The sequence below is a fragment of the Varroa destructor genome, unplaced genomic scaffold (assembly GCF_002443255.2).
Source record: "Varroa destructor unplaced genomic scaffold, Vdes_3.0 BEIS01000002.1, whole genome shotgun sequence".
Taxonomy (NCBI): Eukaryota; Metazoa; Arthropoda; class Arachnida; order Mesostigmata; family Varroidae; genus Varroa; species Varroa destructor.
Genome location: NW_019211455.1, coordinates 48,283,874 through 48,299,620, shown reverse-complemented (window position 1 = coordinate 48,299,620; position 15,747 = coordinate 48,283,874). Strand labels below are relative to the sequence as shown.

At 39.8% G+C, this 15,747-nt stretch overlaps 1 protein-coding gene and 1 long non-coding RNA gene across 2 annotated transcripts; one reads left to right on the top strand and one right to left on the bottom strand.

The window, feature by feature from the left end:
• Positions 1-3,310: 3,310 nt before the first annotated feature.
• Positions 3,311-4,995, bottom strand: LOC111243751 (uncharacterized). The gene is made up of 2 exons (XM_086980935.1): positions 4,866-4,995; positions 3,311-4,690 (listed from the first exon to the last, which is right to left on the bottom strand). The coding sequence occupies exons 1-2, from the start codon at positions 4,894-4,896 to the stop codon at positions 4,080-4,082; spliced, it is 642 nt and encodes a 213-aa protein (XP_086837061.1). The 5' UTR covers positions 4,897-4,995; the 3' UTR covers positions 3,311-4,079.
• Positions 4,996-5,098: 103 nt separating this feature from the next.
• LOC147757922 (uncharacterized) lies at positions 5,099-12,012 on the top strand. Its single transcript, XR_015321824.1, has 2 exons — positions 5,099-5,353; positions 11,804-12,012. It is a non-coding gene; the product is annotated as an uncharacterized LOC147757922 (long non-coding RNA).
• The last annotated feature ends 3,735 nt before the right edge of the window (positions 12,013-15,747 follow it).

Here is a 15,747-nt window from a genome sequence, read left to right as displayed (position 1 = left end):
ATTGTGGTCATACTAATGTGGAGGAGATTATACTAACCAGTATGCAAATCCATCCTGCAGGTCCAGCGTAATGGCGATCGCATCAATCCATAGGTGTCGATCAGATATTAACGGAACGGCTAACGGAATGGACTTACAGCCAGAAGCTTACGAAAATTGTTGATAGCCAAAATTGATAAAGGGTTTATGATGAATTTGTTCATAGACTTCCCTAATGGAGACGGGATGTTTTTCGGCCTTCTTCAAGGCAAATGTTCTTTGATTCTGTACTAAGAACAATGGAAATCGCATACATAGCTTATTAATGTTAGGTGCCGCGAACGACTAGGCCCGACAATTGCCCTGCTCTCACAAAGCTTATGGAAGCGTGGCCAGAAATTATGACTTGAGCCTACAATATACACGGGCACTTTCTGTTAGCACGGTACGATGGGTCCACGGTATAAATATTTTGGCGCTTCGGCGACCTCTGCAGCAGTTGTGTGCAACAAAAAATAAAGGGCGATTCGTATATTTTTTTAAAGAGAGATTTAAGAGCACGCTGAAATAAAGGCTAAATAATAACGCCCGTTGCGCCAAGCAAACAATCGAGTCGAAATGGACAGACGGTCTATTACAGCTAATTTTAGTAAACGCGCGAGACGCACACAATCCGTATCCTAAAACGCATCTCGATGAACCTCACGGCGGTTGTATTCAACGTAATGAAGATGACCCGAGTGGGTTATCTATGGAAGGAATCAGGAAGAGCCATGAGGAGAGAAGTGCTTAGATTAGATAGATTGCTCGAGGCATTAAACATCCGAACTTTATTCATCCGTCCTGACCCTGGCCGATAAGCCCGATCTTCGAAATTGACTTTCACTGCCGCGATAGCTTTACCTTACCAAATCTAACAAAAAGGGCTCATCTTTGCGAACGTCACGGTTTGTATGGTGGGACAGAAAGGCGCTCTACAATCGGCTTCTTCCTCATCAAAACCACTGTCACATAGCTTACCAGAGTAAACCGCATGTCAAGCGAGTTATGTGCGACTTGTTTTTGAGCAGCTGTAAAGCGTAGCGCGCCAGGAGCGTTACCGAAAAAACTGAGCAGACAATGCAGAAAAACGCTCAACAACCAACGTTCGTTTGGGCAAAAGTATAGATAATTTATTTCTATGTAAATAAAAAATATTATTATTATTATTATTATTATTATCGTCATTGCTAAGTGTTTTTCTTCACGTTGCAACTCTTATGTCTTTGAGCTGAGCCTTTTTGTTGGGTCTACCAAGTCTCGGCTGTGTGTTCTTCATGATGGTATAACGCGCTGAAATGGCCGGAGGCCGTTTCCCACCCACGAAATTCCCGATATCAACAACGAAGCTGAGACTGGAATTTTCCCAGCGGAAAACGCGTTTTTCAGCGAGTTCTTTAGTGATAGGGCTTGTAATTTTACCGATCAAATTTGCAGAGTAATAGGGGCACAAAGGAAATTCAGACGTTATTGCAAAAACTCATTTCGGTTTTTTGCTTACCTTATGTGTAAATATGTTGGTGTCTCTTTAGAGATAGAGCTTGTAAATGTGATCGTAATCACAACACTGTAGTGATGTATTTTCTCTCAAGCAGACCCAATATATGTATGAAACACAATGCGTTCTTTTCTAAATTTGAGCAAATAGTAGTTATTATCGAATGCGTTCGCGCCGAGCAAAGCATCAAAGAAACTAAACACTTCCTTTTTTTGGCCTTAAATCGATGGTCTACTTTATCGCCTCTGCAAAAGAGAAATGAAAGCCATTTTTTCTACACATAAAATTTTGCATCAACAACCGCTATGGAGTGAAAAATTCGTCACCGATTAAACGCCTCAAAATACGCTCTAGGGATACGTCTCTTCAAACTTTGTGCACCTTTTTACACATTTTAAAGTGTTTGACACTTTAGCTATGTAGCAATCGATTTAAATACTATGTGAGGTCTTTGCATAGTAGTTCACAACAATATTATAGAGGAATAGTTCACCGAGACTTCGGTCGGGCCCTTTTTGCGATAGCTTATTATGTAGAAGGACTCGAAGGTGGCGGAGGCTAATGCGATTCTCTGACTTCGCCCTATAGAGGTGCCGAAAAAACTTTTCATCAGACTAAAAGGCACAGGAAGCCTGACGCATCGCAGAAGCTCTGCCCAAACAGGACCATGTGGACCTTTTGAGTTTCGTTGAAAACGCAACGTTTGCTTGTTGCCTCGAATCATAGGTAAGTACCAAACGTTGAATCAACCGATAAAAGTGTCAATACCGTGATGCTAAATGTCCTAGAAAGTAATGTTTTAGAACGTCTCGCCTGGGCCGGTCCGACAAAAACCTGATACGACCAAGAGCAAACTCTCTTGTCGTCAAAAATTATCGGTGAAAACAGGCGGACGAACCAGTGTTAGTTAATAGTTCTCTTATGAAAGCTAGCACTGCTCGCAGTGCCTTGCAGGTTAGATAAGTCATGTTTATCACAACAAAGAAGCCCACCGGTAATCTTCCTGCTACTTAGTTAACGGGTAGACGTTGCTGTAGTAAATACCAATGAAATAGAGCCGCCTCGATCGACTGTACTTGTCCTTCGTGTTTTTCCATTCGTATGGTATCTCTTCATCGTAAAGGTAATGTACTTCGCATACATTTTGCTCTAGAATTCGAAGGCTTGCATTGAATGCGGCGTTTGCGGTAAGGGAAACCGTAATAAACACAAGCTTATTTCCACTATCTGTGTTTATTTTGGCATTTCACTCTCAGCACTCAGTGCCGCACCTAACAGAAGCTCATTTTAGGAGGTTTTTAAGATATAATTGTTTAAACCGTGCGACGAAATTCGAATCCACATGGCGACGACCTTGTCGAAAAGGCTGCAGCGTCCTAGGTCTCGTCTACGAGAAACTTATCAAACGTTAGAATTTTTCCAACAATGAAGAAGCGGCTATTCAGACGTCAGCACGGTTTGAGTCTCGGGCACGGCTGGCGTAATTTGCCAGTGACCTGCACGAAGTCTAACTCTCTACCAAATGTGCTCCTCGGCAGAGCTTTTCTTAATCTTAAAGTGTTACCATCGAGACGAATTAAATCGATTGTATATTCCCACCCACAATCTTTAAGGCCGATATAATTAAAACAATATATATATATATATATAGTATATTTGCTATATGTTCTATTGCGAACGTAGCACTGATAGTGCTTTAGTAGATGTACTTTGTTCAAGCATGTATGTATACACCTCGTACTGGAAATAGAAATTGTAATATTTAGTTTATTGCTAGATCAAACATGGCAATAATTAACAAAATATTAGTTAGTATTTATTTATAGCCCGCTTCAATAAATACAGTCGTATAAGTTGTGTTATCTATCTTCCATGTTAAAATTTATTGTTCTAAACGGAAAGTTTTCTAAAAAGTTCCTAAAAAGAATTGTTCTCAACAATTCATCGTTCAAAGTTCGTCGTTCGTATCGTCTGTGAACTTGATTGATTGCTTACTAAGTTCTACCGTTGACGTGAGGCTAGGCTGAAATGTCAGCCGAGGGATCATCTCAAGGCGGTATATTTTGCGTCTACTACAGAGACTCCACGTGTTGTTTGAAAGATAACAAATTCTATCCCTATCCATTAATCTATACATCTTTCTTATAAAGAGCACTAGGTATACCGGCAGCAATGCTTATGTACGCAGAAGGGAACGATTTTATGCCCTGTTCACAGTGCCTTTATCTATGTCATTGTCTGCATTTTGCCCCACAGCGCATGTCAATGGCTTTCAGCGCCTTTAGCAGCGGTGACTTTCGCTATCGCGCAGTCCAAAGTAAATCTCCTAAGGCTTATGAACCTGACCGATTAGAGGACACCCATAAAAAATAAACTAAACGTAACTTTGATTGCACTCAAAGAGAAAATTGATTTATCAGCTTTAATACAATTCTGTACAGTACTGCTATGCTACAAAACAAGTTAAAGTTCTTCCAATAGGTAGGATGAAACACGGTGATAATGCCTCGTCGTTTCATCTAGTTTGTCACGAGCAAGGCTCTAACCTTTAACGACCCTCTCGTTAAAGCTCAGTATAACGATTGTTTTGGTTATGCATTGCGAGTTTTTGCCGCAACTGGGTTATTTCATCGCCCAGAATGTTGATCTTGTTTAAATACTCACTCTTTTCGATCTTTAGAGCGTGTACCTCCTGCTCGAGCAAGAAAATCCGTTCTAATTTCTTTTTGCGGCACTTTGAAGCAGCAAGCCGGTTTCGAAGGCGTTTACGCTGAAGTTTAGCTTCTTCGGTCAAATCGTTCTCTGCTATTAGCGACAGGTCAGTATTGTTCATCGTTGAGTTGGCCGCTGACTTCAGGCTCGAATCTAGCTTGTCCAGGTTATGCGGTTCGGCTGATAGTTGTGATGGCGCTGCATTTCTCGTGTGTTGAATAGCGACAGATTCCTGTCTGGCGGTGGCAGTAAGCGTTGCCAATGTTGTTGCACTTGTAGAAGGTACGTTCAATGCGGACATTTGAGCTGGTACCATATCGCGAACGTGTCGTCTCTTGCACTGTTCTAAGGCTTCTTCAAATCCTTTAACAAATTGTTTCTGTTCATCAGTGGCTTCGTGTGATGCACAAGCTTCGGACGTGACCAGTGTCGACTCCACGGGCGAGATGACCCCTAAGGCACCTTTAAGAAAGTGTTCGAACTCGGGTGAGGCTAAAACAAGACGCTCAAATTCAGGCGATGGCAGTATGGTTACAGCGAGTTGGTTTTTAAGCCGCTTCGCTCGACTGCTGTTGTTATTGAGATCATCCGAGCTAAGATTAAGTGTCGTCGGCCGCTTGGAACGAGTTCGACTTACCTCGGCCTCGTTGACCGTGTTGGATTGCCATTCTTGTACAATCATATCGATTCCGTACATCGTATATCGTGACTAATTTCCAAAACGACTCACTGATAACGGCGTATCTTACGGTCACGTCACACAACCAGAATAACAGAGGTAAAATTCAAACCCTACATGCAGAGACTCTAGGGAAAGTATTTGAATGTTGACTGGTTATGCTTGCGTGTGGCTACTGCAAAAAATTCGATCAGCTCGATGGTTGGCTTCTGAGCTCTGAAGGAATGAGTCACTGATGTGTTTCGGCTCGTCTTTTAAATGATTTCATAGCATATGGCACAGAAGAATCAAGTAGAAGAGAGGGTTCAGATGAGCAGCCTAAGAGAAGCCACGACGTGTATCACTTGCGAGCGGTCTTAGAGGTTCTAGAGGACACAAAAGCGTTCAGGGTGCGTTCAAGCACGAACGAAAAGGAGTCGATCTGAATAAGCCATCCTGTTCACCAGGTAAGTCCGCAAGAGTTGAATTTTATTAGTAAAAAGTACCTGAGAGACATCTGCTGGGGAATATCCACTGATTTCACGCACTCTCACGTGTGATATTCTCAGGCCTTCTTCTAACTGATAGCCGATTTCCGATGCTTCTCTCTCTTCCCAAGCGCAACCGTACCAGGTTTACCCCGATGTTGCACGGACAATAAGTTACTATCGAATTGAATGCATTGAGGTCGACACCCATGGCGCTACAAGAATATCATATCTTTTTGTCGTCGACGCATTGTTGTTAACACTAAGGCTCGAAAATTCTTTTTGATAAAAAAGAAGCGAAGACCTTAAATTTATAACTTCTAAACATCATGGACGGTTCACAACGGTCTACCTGTACGGAATCTGTTTCGAATGTGGTTTTCTGAGCCCGATTTTCAGTTATTATGATTTGAGTAGTTTAAGTTCCGGCACCGTGCTGCGAAATAGTTAGCCCCCGCAATAGCTTAGTGGGTCGTATCTATCTACCTGCTAATTCTGAAGACAAGTTGTGGTATAGTTTCGACCCCAGGCATAGAGATACGTGAAACCCGGCCGTATGGACAGAACGCCCAGCAGCGATACCGGATGAAAGACTCGAAACATAAAAACAATGGCACGTCTGGAAATTCTTACATACGGAGTTTCGGCCGAGTCATTCTAAATGTGCATATTGAATATATAGCTTAAGCCACATTACGTTACTCACCTGGTTTCCAGCCAGATATGGTGTTTAGTGAATTCTAGAAGTAAATTAGTTCTTAGCTATTATTTCTGCTCATTTTGCGTTTAACTGAGTAATAATCGTCCGAAGCTCACCGATCCCAAGTAAAATATTCCTGAGAATTAAGTAGACGAATAAAGAAAGAATACGCAGAAATCATTGACCGATTCTCCCTGCTGTGGTCCATATAGAAGTTCCTTTTTAGAACATTCAAGCGGCAGACATTAACGCGATCGGTTGATTTCATACAGATGTCAGATCCACCGGTTTACCAAATCAAAAGCCACGCCAGATCTGACGCACATTCTGACCTTCGCCCAAAATGGAGCCATGGATGTTACTGGAGTTCCATTGGAAGATAAGGGAGGTAACTTCGTTTGTCTACTACATCGGTAGTAGCGGAGGCGCAGTATGACTCACAGAAAAGTTGACATCGCAGTACTAGACAATATCTCTCAAGATACTAAAGTTTTAGAATGACTCACCTTAGCGGGTCAGATAAAATCCCTCTCCTGTTAAAGTTGGTCGAAGCTGAGGCAGTGGTAGATACAGCTAGAAACAAGGCTAATTTAGCGCTAACTGAGGTTTCCGTCAACAACGTTTTCGTTAAAGGCAATGCTTGTCGTAACGCGCAACGGCTTAAAAGTTAGTTCCTTACTACCGAAAAAGAAGTTAACATGAAAAACCGTTTGGTGAACTTGGTTCCTATCACTCCTTTTAATAGCTAGCAGTACAATCTCTGTCAACTTTATTTGTCCGTCAAAGCTCACGGGAAGTTGCCGAAGGGTAACAAGTGTTGCTTAGCACGAATAAATACACGGATAGAAACTTGATTTAAGCGTTGAATGTTGAAATTTCATTATGCTTCTAGATGAATTCGAACGGATTAAGGTAGATGGCTCTATAGGCATCTTGTTTTGTCCTTTGTTTGTCACGCCTAGATAAGCAGTACCCATAACACTATGAACGGGAAATTGGCGATATGTTGTACATTATGGGGTAACGTTTATCTTCTATTGATTCTCATCCGCATCGAAACTTAGTGAAACCATCAGTTTAGCTAACAAGGTACAAGAGCTGTCATCTAGGTTACTAAATAAAGGTTGGCTCATAGAACAGCAGTAAATCTCTAGGATAGTACCTCATCGATATTTTGTTTAGATGCTTTATTAGCATGCTATAGTCCAGTCTCCAGAAATTGCTTACAAGGTAAACTCACCTTACGAATTGCTCAAAGACTTCGGCGTTACGATTTGCCCTTATCGAAGACTAGCAGACTCGATGCAGATGCCCCAGTGATCCAGCTTTCAACGTGAAAAGCTAAATTTTCTGAGGTATATAAATGAACATGTGGTAGAGAATCTAAACAACTTTTGTGTGGTATGCCATGAAGTTACGGTACTACTTGGATTTACATTAATAATACATAATGTCGTTCAATACATCAGCGTAACATCTTCTTCGTCCTATGGTAGGTTATTGTACATAAATTGAACAATTATTCAAATGTCTTTCAACCTCTTCGTATCAATTTTTTTTTTTACTTGAAGCGTTTAACTTACATCCTGCTTCACTTTGTCTGGAGGCCGTGCAATATTTTGAAGCATAGCGCATCACTTTAAGGATTAAGTAACATCACTGAACTTTTTTCATGTAAAAAAGTTTCGAAAGCAATCATCTCTAGTTGTATGTAAACTTCTGATAACTATCTCTCAATGAATATTCCTAAGCGATCTCAGAATGATACATACGTAATCGAAGGCCCTTGTACGAACGAACAGACAACAAGAATAACATCATCGGAGTTTTATGTCCTATTTGCTGTCAACAGCGGTTTCAAATAGAAGTAAACGTAAGAAGCACTTCATATAACTATCGAAAAGTCAAGCCATCACTTTTAGCTATGTCGTCTCCTCAGGGGTCGAATTGATGACCCACGATTATTGTAATTATTGCTTTTCATAAACTCATTTTTTTTGGTGTCGAAAAATATTGCAATTGTCAAGTGTAGAAAAGCTGGATGTACTAAAAACCCTGTGCGTTTTTACGACCGAAAATATACTTTTCTGTTGTACGGCTCTAAGGCCCAAGACGCGCACCTTGGAAGGGCTGTTTGGAGAGACTCCGGAGGTGGAAGGGTCGGCCTAGAGCTTAAGACATGCCTTAAATCTGAAACGAGTTAGACTTGTGCATACTTATTCATTTGCCAAAACCCTCTCTGATTTTTGGGTTGGTTGGTTTGACGAAAAAGGACTAGGCTGAATAGTGTACTTCATTTTGCAGCACTTTATTTCAAGGTACAAAATAAGCATTGAGAAAATAGAACGTCTTGTAATGGGGCGCCATACTGTGGTCGCGCCGAGAAATCGATGCGTATCATGATGCTAGTAGACTGGCAACGACCAATAAGACCCCAGAAGCTACTATTACGCCGGTACAAGAATTACCTTTATTATATATTTTTACTTTATTAATATACTTTTATATATTATTATTATTGTAAGAAAGAACTGGTAATCTTATCCGATTTATCGAAGTTGCCTTAAGTCAACTTTTGTAGGACTTCAGATGAATGCTATTTTTTTTTCATGTATTGACATTATACTAGAACAGAATAGAACCTTTGATAAATAGTAATAATATAGTACTGTTTCTTAGCGACTTCATGAAGCGCTGCCCGTTTTCTCCTACTCTTCGTTGAGTTCCATCATTCGTTTCTACGTCATCATTGCCATGCTATGTTTCATTACGCGACTAAATTATTTGCTTTCTTATTTTATCAACCTATTTATCTGTATATATTTTGTTTACTATACACAGTCTGCATTATCGTTGTACTAATTAATGGTACTATGCAATATAAGCTAGACTGTATTCTTCTAATTTACAAACCTAGCGTACTATATATATAAAAGAATGCTTTATATAGTATAAAAGCTACTGTAGGCTACAGTGTTACAGAGCACGTTAATCTTGCCCCAATGTGACAGTACTATAAAATTATAACACTATTTGATTAAAAAAAAAAAAAAAAGTACTCCATCAATATATGTTTCAATAAAATCACAATAACAGTTTGTGACACCAGGAGGGTTCTTTCAACATATTTTCCATCAAGGAGTGGAAAGGAAAAAAGTTTTACGGCAAGATGCGTCAACAAAAGAAACAGAAGCGCTTCAATCACAACGCGACCGATAAAGGATGTTTCGAGCGTCTCCATTTTGGATCTTGCCAAGAACGGAGGTATAATTCTGACTAAGACATACCACGGTGTTAGGCTTTAGACACCTTTAAATGGATTCGGGTTTCTATTAACTAGCAGTGTATAAAGATATGACCTAGAAAGAAAAATTATTTCCTAACATCGGATGTGGAGATCTTTGCGGAACTGTCAATTCAAGTTTATTATACATCATAAATGGAAAACTAACCTACATTGCTGAATGGAGTGATTGTTTGTTTTGGATATTAGGTAGCTCTTCAGTGTGTCCTTTTAATGCGCGGACCTTGTATACCGAGATAATCGCATGTAACGTTGTCAGGACAGGCCTGAATTACGAAAAAGTCAAGCCCTACTCAAACACTAATAGCGTTCCAGTAAAACCAACTTGGTCCCAAGTCTCAGGCATACAGACATTCCGCAGCGTCGAGCAGTGTTTCAAGTTTGACAGACACAAGATGTTGACCCCAGATCGTTTAGTTACATAGTCACGATTGGTCCCATTCTGCGCAACAAAGAAAAATGATAGTGACAGTACGAGAATGACAAGCATTCTATATTAATAGCGTATTAAAAATAGCCAGGTAGCATTAAAAATGCGACTCATGTACCGTAATAAGGTTCAATATTGAATCTAGAAAAATCCACAGGACGGTTATGTACCTATTTCTATTTAAATAAAGTATACAATGTTGTTCTTTCAATATCATTTACTTTGCTTAATTTCTCATAAAATTCACATAAAGGGTAGCACGTTGGTTATGTTGAAATACGGTGTACAATGTTGAGATAAACCTTTAGCAGTAAAAATATCCTAGGCCTTCTAAGCCGATACTGAAAGCAAAATTTTCATCCTATCGAGAATTATAATGATAAAATAGATATTTCCAATGCTAGCAAAAGGATCTCTGCAATCAGCTGCTATCTGATTTCCACCTACAATATGCTATTTAATTTCACTATTAGTAAATATCGGCACCAACTAACGTTGTAAGCACATATATTTTACCATTGAAATTTTTGTATCATTTCAGGCAAGTTATACCGAATACCTCAGATTATTTAAACCGTATATTTTTTTTCTGTAAGATAATCATCATGGATCCATTTACAGGCGGTAAGAGCAACTAAACGACCTTTTGCCTGATACCTTTGGTGCGTTATTGTTTCTTAATTGAACGACGGAACGTAATATCATCATTTCGATAACAGTTTCGAAAGCATATAGCCACGATAGCAACTTACCTACTTTTAATGACAGATCTAATCTTAACACGCTGCCTCGAAGCGTATGCGTTATGCCTTCTGTGGGAACAAGCAGGTGAGCTGTTCTTAATGGATCAACTTCCTTTAATTGCATGCAGCTCTCCACAAGTTTTTGCAAAGGACACACATTCAGTTCCGTGAACCATCCGTGCTGTGCCAATACGAAGTCGTCCCTGTCGCCCAGCTGTGACGAATAGAAATCAAACTCACACCAATAGACCCGCTGTTTCGACGACACTTTTTTCTCAAGGTCATCAACGAGTACGGCCTGAAAGGACACATCAACACCACGCCAAATATAAAAGCCCAATGCTCATGGTGGTCATTGTGATTCGCCGGTCGGCCGTTCCCAACGGCAGCGTGCTATGAAAGACATTAACCTTGTAAAAATTCGCCAATCATCGAGCGTTGGTCTGGAAACTTCATTACGGCCGAGGACGCACGCATGAACTGATCACAGACTATTATTAAGTTCTGTGTACCAAATATCTCTCCAGATTTGGTGATACCGTGATTACGGGCCCAGTGAATGATTTGGTCAACGTCAAGCTTGGTTCCGCGAATGGACGCAGCTTATGCAGCTGCTACAGAGCCGCACCTCGGGTCCTTTCCGCGGAGGAACGGTTCGACGTTACGATAATAGATAAAAGCTACCTGCAAGTTCTTACTGAGAGATCCCCAATGCTTTCAATGCAGTTTTAACGGCGGGGTCCTCTTGCGAATATAGAAAATTCTCTCTTGTTGCTTATTTTCTTCTGTGATGGCCTCTTCGATTTTTTTTCTCATGCATAGCTGGCTTACCAACACCACCATTGCGTTTAGTCGGGATCGACGCAGTACGAGATTCAAAATAGAGCGAATATATTGATAGTTCCTGTAGAAAATAGTCGAACATTACTACGCTGGTTTACTAGGACACAATATGGCACTGCACTAGTGAATCCGCTGTCCTCAAAACAGGACAGAAAACGGTCCCAGTTTTTTATTCTATCGGACCGTGGCGTGTATTTCGAGAACGGTGGAGCAGGCCTCACCGTTGTGTAAACATTAGTTGTAATTAAACGACGACGACGACGACAAATGCGCTCAATTTCATAACGTTTCTGTGTGTAACTGGATGTGTGGCAGTCTCGAAGATGTCATAACTGCCAAGGTGGGCTTCATTCCCCTAGAAATATGCTATCGATGCTTCATTGTATTTCATTTGCTCTCTGTTTTTCAGCCCGAACGTGACAAAAGCGGTCCTATTAACTCAATGTGAATGTATCAATAAGCTGACGAATGAATTTAGTGTCGGACGGAGCCAACAGACATCTTCAGTTGGGCCTAGAAGCTGTAATTAAAACGCCGTATGTCATCGAAAAGAAAAATATAGAAAGAACGAGTCAGGCTAACTAACAAAATACAGCTTAAGCTTAAAGCTAAAACCAATCGATGCCGATTCCATTTTTCGTTGATCCTCTTTTAGAGTTAGTGCTCTATCTTATTTTAAAGTTTAATAAACGCAAACAGTTTCCAGTAGTTAAATCACTTTTTTTTTTGTTTCGTGTAAACGTCTGAAGATTAGGCACTCTCTGAATATCGACTAGCGTTATATAATTGGAATTTTATGATTATCGCAAAACTGTTTTATTTGTAGGCCTCTATATTTGTTTATGCACTTGGCTGTTGTGAACTTACATGAAAATATCACAGTTTTACATCGAAACGGTACAATTGAATGCTACAAGTTAGAAACGGTCATGAATTGCCTCACAAGACTTACTCGTATCCATGAGTTCCAGACACAGGTTAGACAGAATGAAATATGGACGTATATCGAAGCTTGAAAAGCAAATCGTTGCGTTCGCATTTACAAGAACGTCCAAAAATGGTTTCGCTTACACGAACGATTGAATTAAATAATAATAGCGTAGAACGTAATCGAACTTTTACATTTTACGTAAGTAACTAAACTATAAACAAGATCTATTTGTTTCAGTTTTCGAAAAATCTTAGGCGTATATGTCCATCGACGCGACTAATACTAACACTCATCTCGTAGAAACAAAAACCTGGTCATATTTTGCTCAATGCCGTACGCGAACCCAAGTTGCTAGATAAGGCGCGAAGTAACTGTCTTAACTGCAATATTAACTGACATCAATATTGCTACCATACAACAAAGACAAATCTCTGAGACGAGCATGCACTTAGTCATCTAGAAGTTCTCGACAACGAAAATACTAACGAAATATCGAAAGAACAGACCAGTCCGGTTTGGAAACTGCTAAAGATCAAACTTTAAGAACTTTATGGCAGAAGTGACCACATCTATGTTAAAAATATAGTTCAAAGTGGCTTCAATAAGATGAATTATTACGGCCATGTTGACCGGTATCAAATGCTGACAACCAAAAAAATCCCTATTATACGTAAAGTCGGTGTTGCGATCCTTCAAAATGGCAGCGATAAATATTCGTTTTTTCTATTAAATTATTTTTTTCCTTAATAACTTACCTTTAACCATTTACAGCCCTAACGATAATAATTTCACGTACAACTCATGCAGGATTCCCAACAAAAACTAAGAATAACAAAAGAAAATATATTAAAAAATCTTAATTTAGAAAAATTTTGAAAATGTATTGAGAATTCAGTACACGTAGGATAGACAGCGTGAAATAGATGAAACACGTAAATATCCCGATACGCAAAGCTATTGCACTTTAGTTAAACGTGCGTAGAGGATATGTATTATATAACTTTTGTATGCTCGTTAAACCCATGGTGAAAGATCTACAGTGAACATAGCATTAGGTATAGTTCCACCAGGAGGCCGCTTTCCAACACGAAATGCCTGTCTGTGCCTGGGTACGGACCTTGATTACAACGAGTCCCTAAGATCGGCAGCCAAATGCGTTACCCTTTAAGTTACCACGGGGGAAAGCTGTACCGCTTCTATCTATTGTAAATCTATTGTACGAATAAGTTAAGCTTGAGTATTTCAAGGTTAGTTACGAACAATTGATTCTAGGGCAGCTCTGTGTATGCACGAAAGGCCCTAAAAAATAGCTAGCGGCACTATAAATAGAACAAAGTCGATCACGATAAGGTGATAGCCGTAACCTAAGCTTCACAATAAGGTGCCGATCATCTGAACGTCTAATCGAGGAACAAAATTATTGCACTATCACAGAGGTGTGCTTAGACCAGGCTGGATAGAAAAGGAACTTATAACTTAAATAAATGAATCTTGAGCGGAATGATTGGCTTTAGTCGAACATGGAGCAATGGATAAGGTTTTTAAAGTGGAAAATGATTGGTATCTAACTTACACGAATCCTATAATAAATACTACATCTTTCATTGTATTCATATTCAGTTGGAGAAATATCCTCAGATAAAAAAGCGAGCTTAAGGTTTAAACTGGATTATATTAAAGAACATAACAGTCCTGAATAACCAACAAAAAGAAAACTTCAGCCCAGACCTGTCTGATAATAATGAAGCAAAAAAAAAAACGCATAGTATGGCGTCTTTTCGTCGTTGGCTTTATCTCGAATCCGAAAATAGGAAGTAACTAGTGCTACTCCTGCAATACCGAACTGCATATAAAAGAAATCGTGGGGTTCTTGAAACAAGAACACAAGTTCTTTTATTTTCACACATAAGATTCCGTACGGTGTGCGTCATTGGCGTGTGGTACGGCAGGGAACCTGATCGAGGTGACCCCAGTCCGATGATCCGACGGAACATAATACGCCTTTTTTCCACTATAAAAAAAAACTTCGAATGGGTTCGGAGTGAAGCATAAAAGAGGATTGGAGAGTAACCTATATATGCTCACCTACTTTGAACGCTTTTATCGGCACCACAAAACTAAATGTAAGATAACACCAAACACATTAAACAGTATTTTGTCAGTATACTCTGTTTCAACTCTGTCTCTCTCTGTAATGTAAACTCTGTAATAGTAGTATAAACCGCCTTAACCTATATCGAAAGATCTACAGTCTAAAGTAGCTTCTAAACTTTAGCTCGTACTAACTAGCGTGTTACTGCAAAAACAACATACAGCGACCAACCAAATTAGTTGTAAAACCTTTGACAGACGCCGCACAGCCCCATCGATGTTAAAAAACAAAGTAACCCTACATCGTGCTACCCAAGTTTGCAAAGAATGTTTCTGTCCTGTTGGTCATGGTGGAACGAATAAACTAATTAACCAGGAAAAATCCTACATATAATCAAACGCTAGACCTACGTCCTCCGTTCGTGTGACTAAAAGGGTAATTTTCTTTTTTTTTTTTGATGAAACACCGTATTCCTTTCTTCTTATTTAGTTCGTAGTATTTCCAATATATTTTAACAAAAATCTGCCAGAAAAAACCGCTGATGTCCTTTATGATTGCATAAATCCTGCTTATGCGTAAATAGGTAATTCATTGAGGTTGGCAAGCTATACGACTGTTTATGGTCGTTGTGGTGGCACTGTAGAGCACTATCGTCTTTTACAAAGAAATTATCATAAAAGCTTCGAGTACAGTTACCTTGGTTTATTTTGCTATTTCTTAAAATCGTCCACCACCTTGCTATCTATAGCCTCTCTTTGATTGAGAAAAAAATCCTTATTTTTATTGCTAGGGGATTGCAATCAGAAGGTCAGGTCTTTTCCATCACTACTTCCTTTTGCGTTGATTCAACCAATGCTTCTGTTGGACATTGTAGAAAAGTAGTTTTGACACACGTTGAAGTGTTGAAGTACAATGATGAATAGCACAAGAAGAAATTGTTAATAGCCGCCATACCCCAAACAACTGGGTCAAGCCGAACCTCTATGAGTGTCGCAGTGATCATACAGTTCGATCTGCTTATTGAAGTAGGCGAGCGGTTTCATAGTCGGCAAAATTTCAACAACAAATGATGCATCATTAACAATATACACACTGGACAACGGCCGTATTGATGCGGTGATTACACGTACAGAGACTTGAGGAAGATAGAACCACCACGCTAGCAAGCCGGTCTACGACGGCAAAACACAGCTGGACGGGGCCATCTGCAGTAAGTTCAACGCAGTACTTTTAATACACGAAACTCTCCGATCTGTTACGTTCTGCTTCTGTACAACTGCTTCCTTTACGAATACGTTTACTAAATTTTACTCAGCTATTATTCAGAACA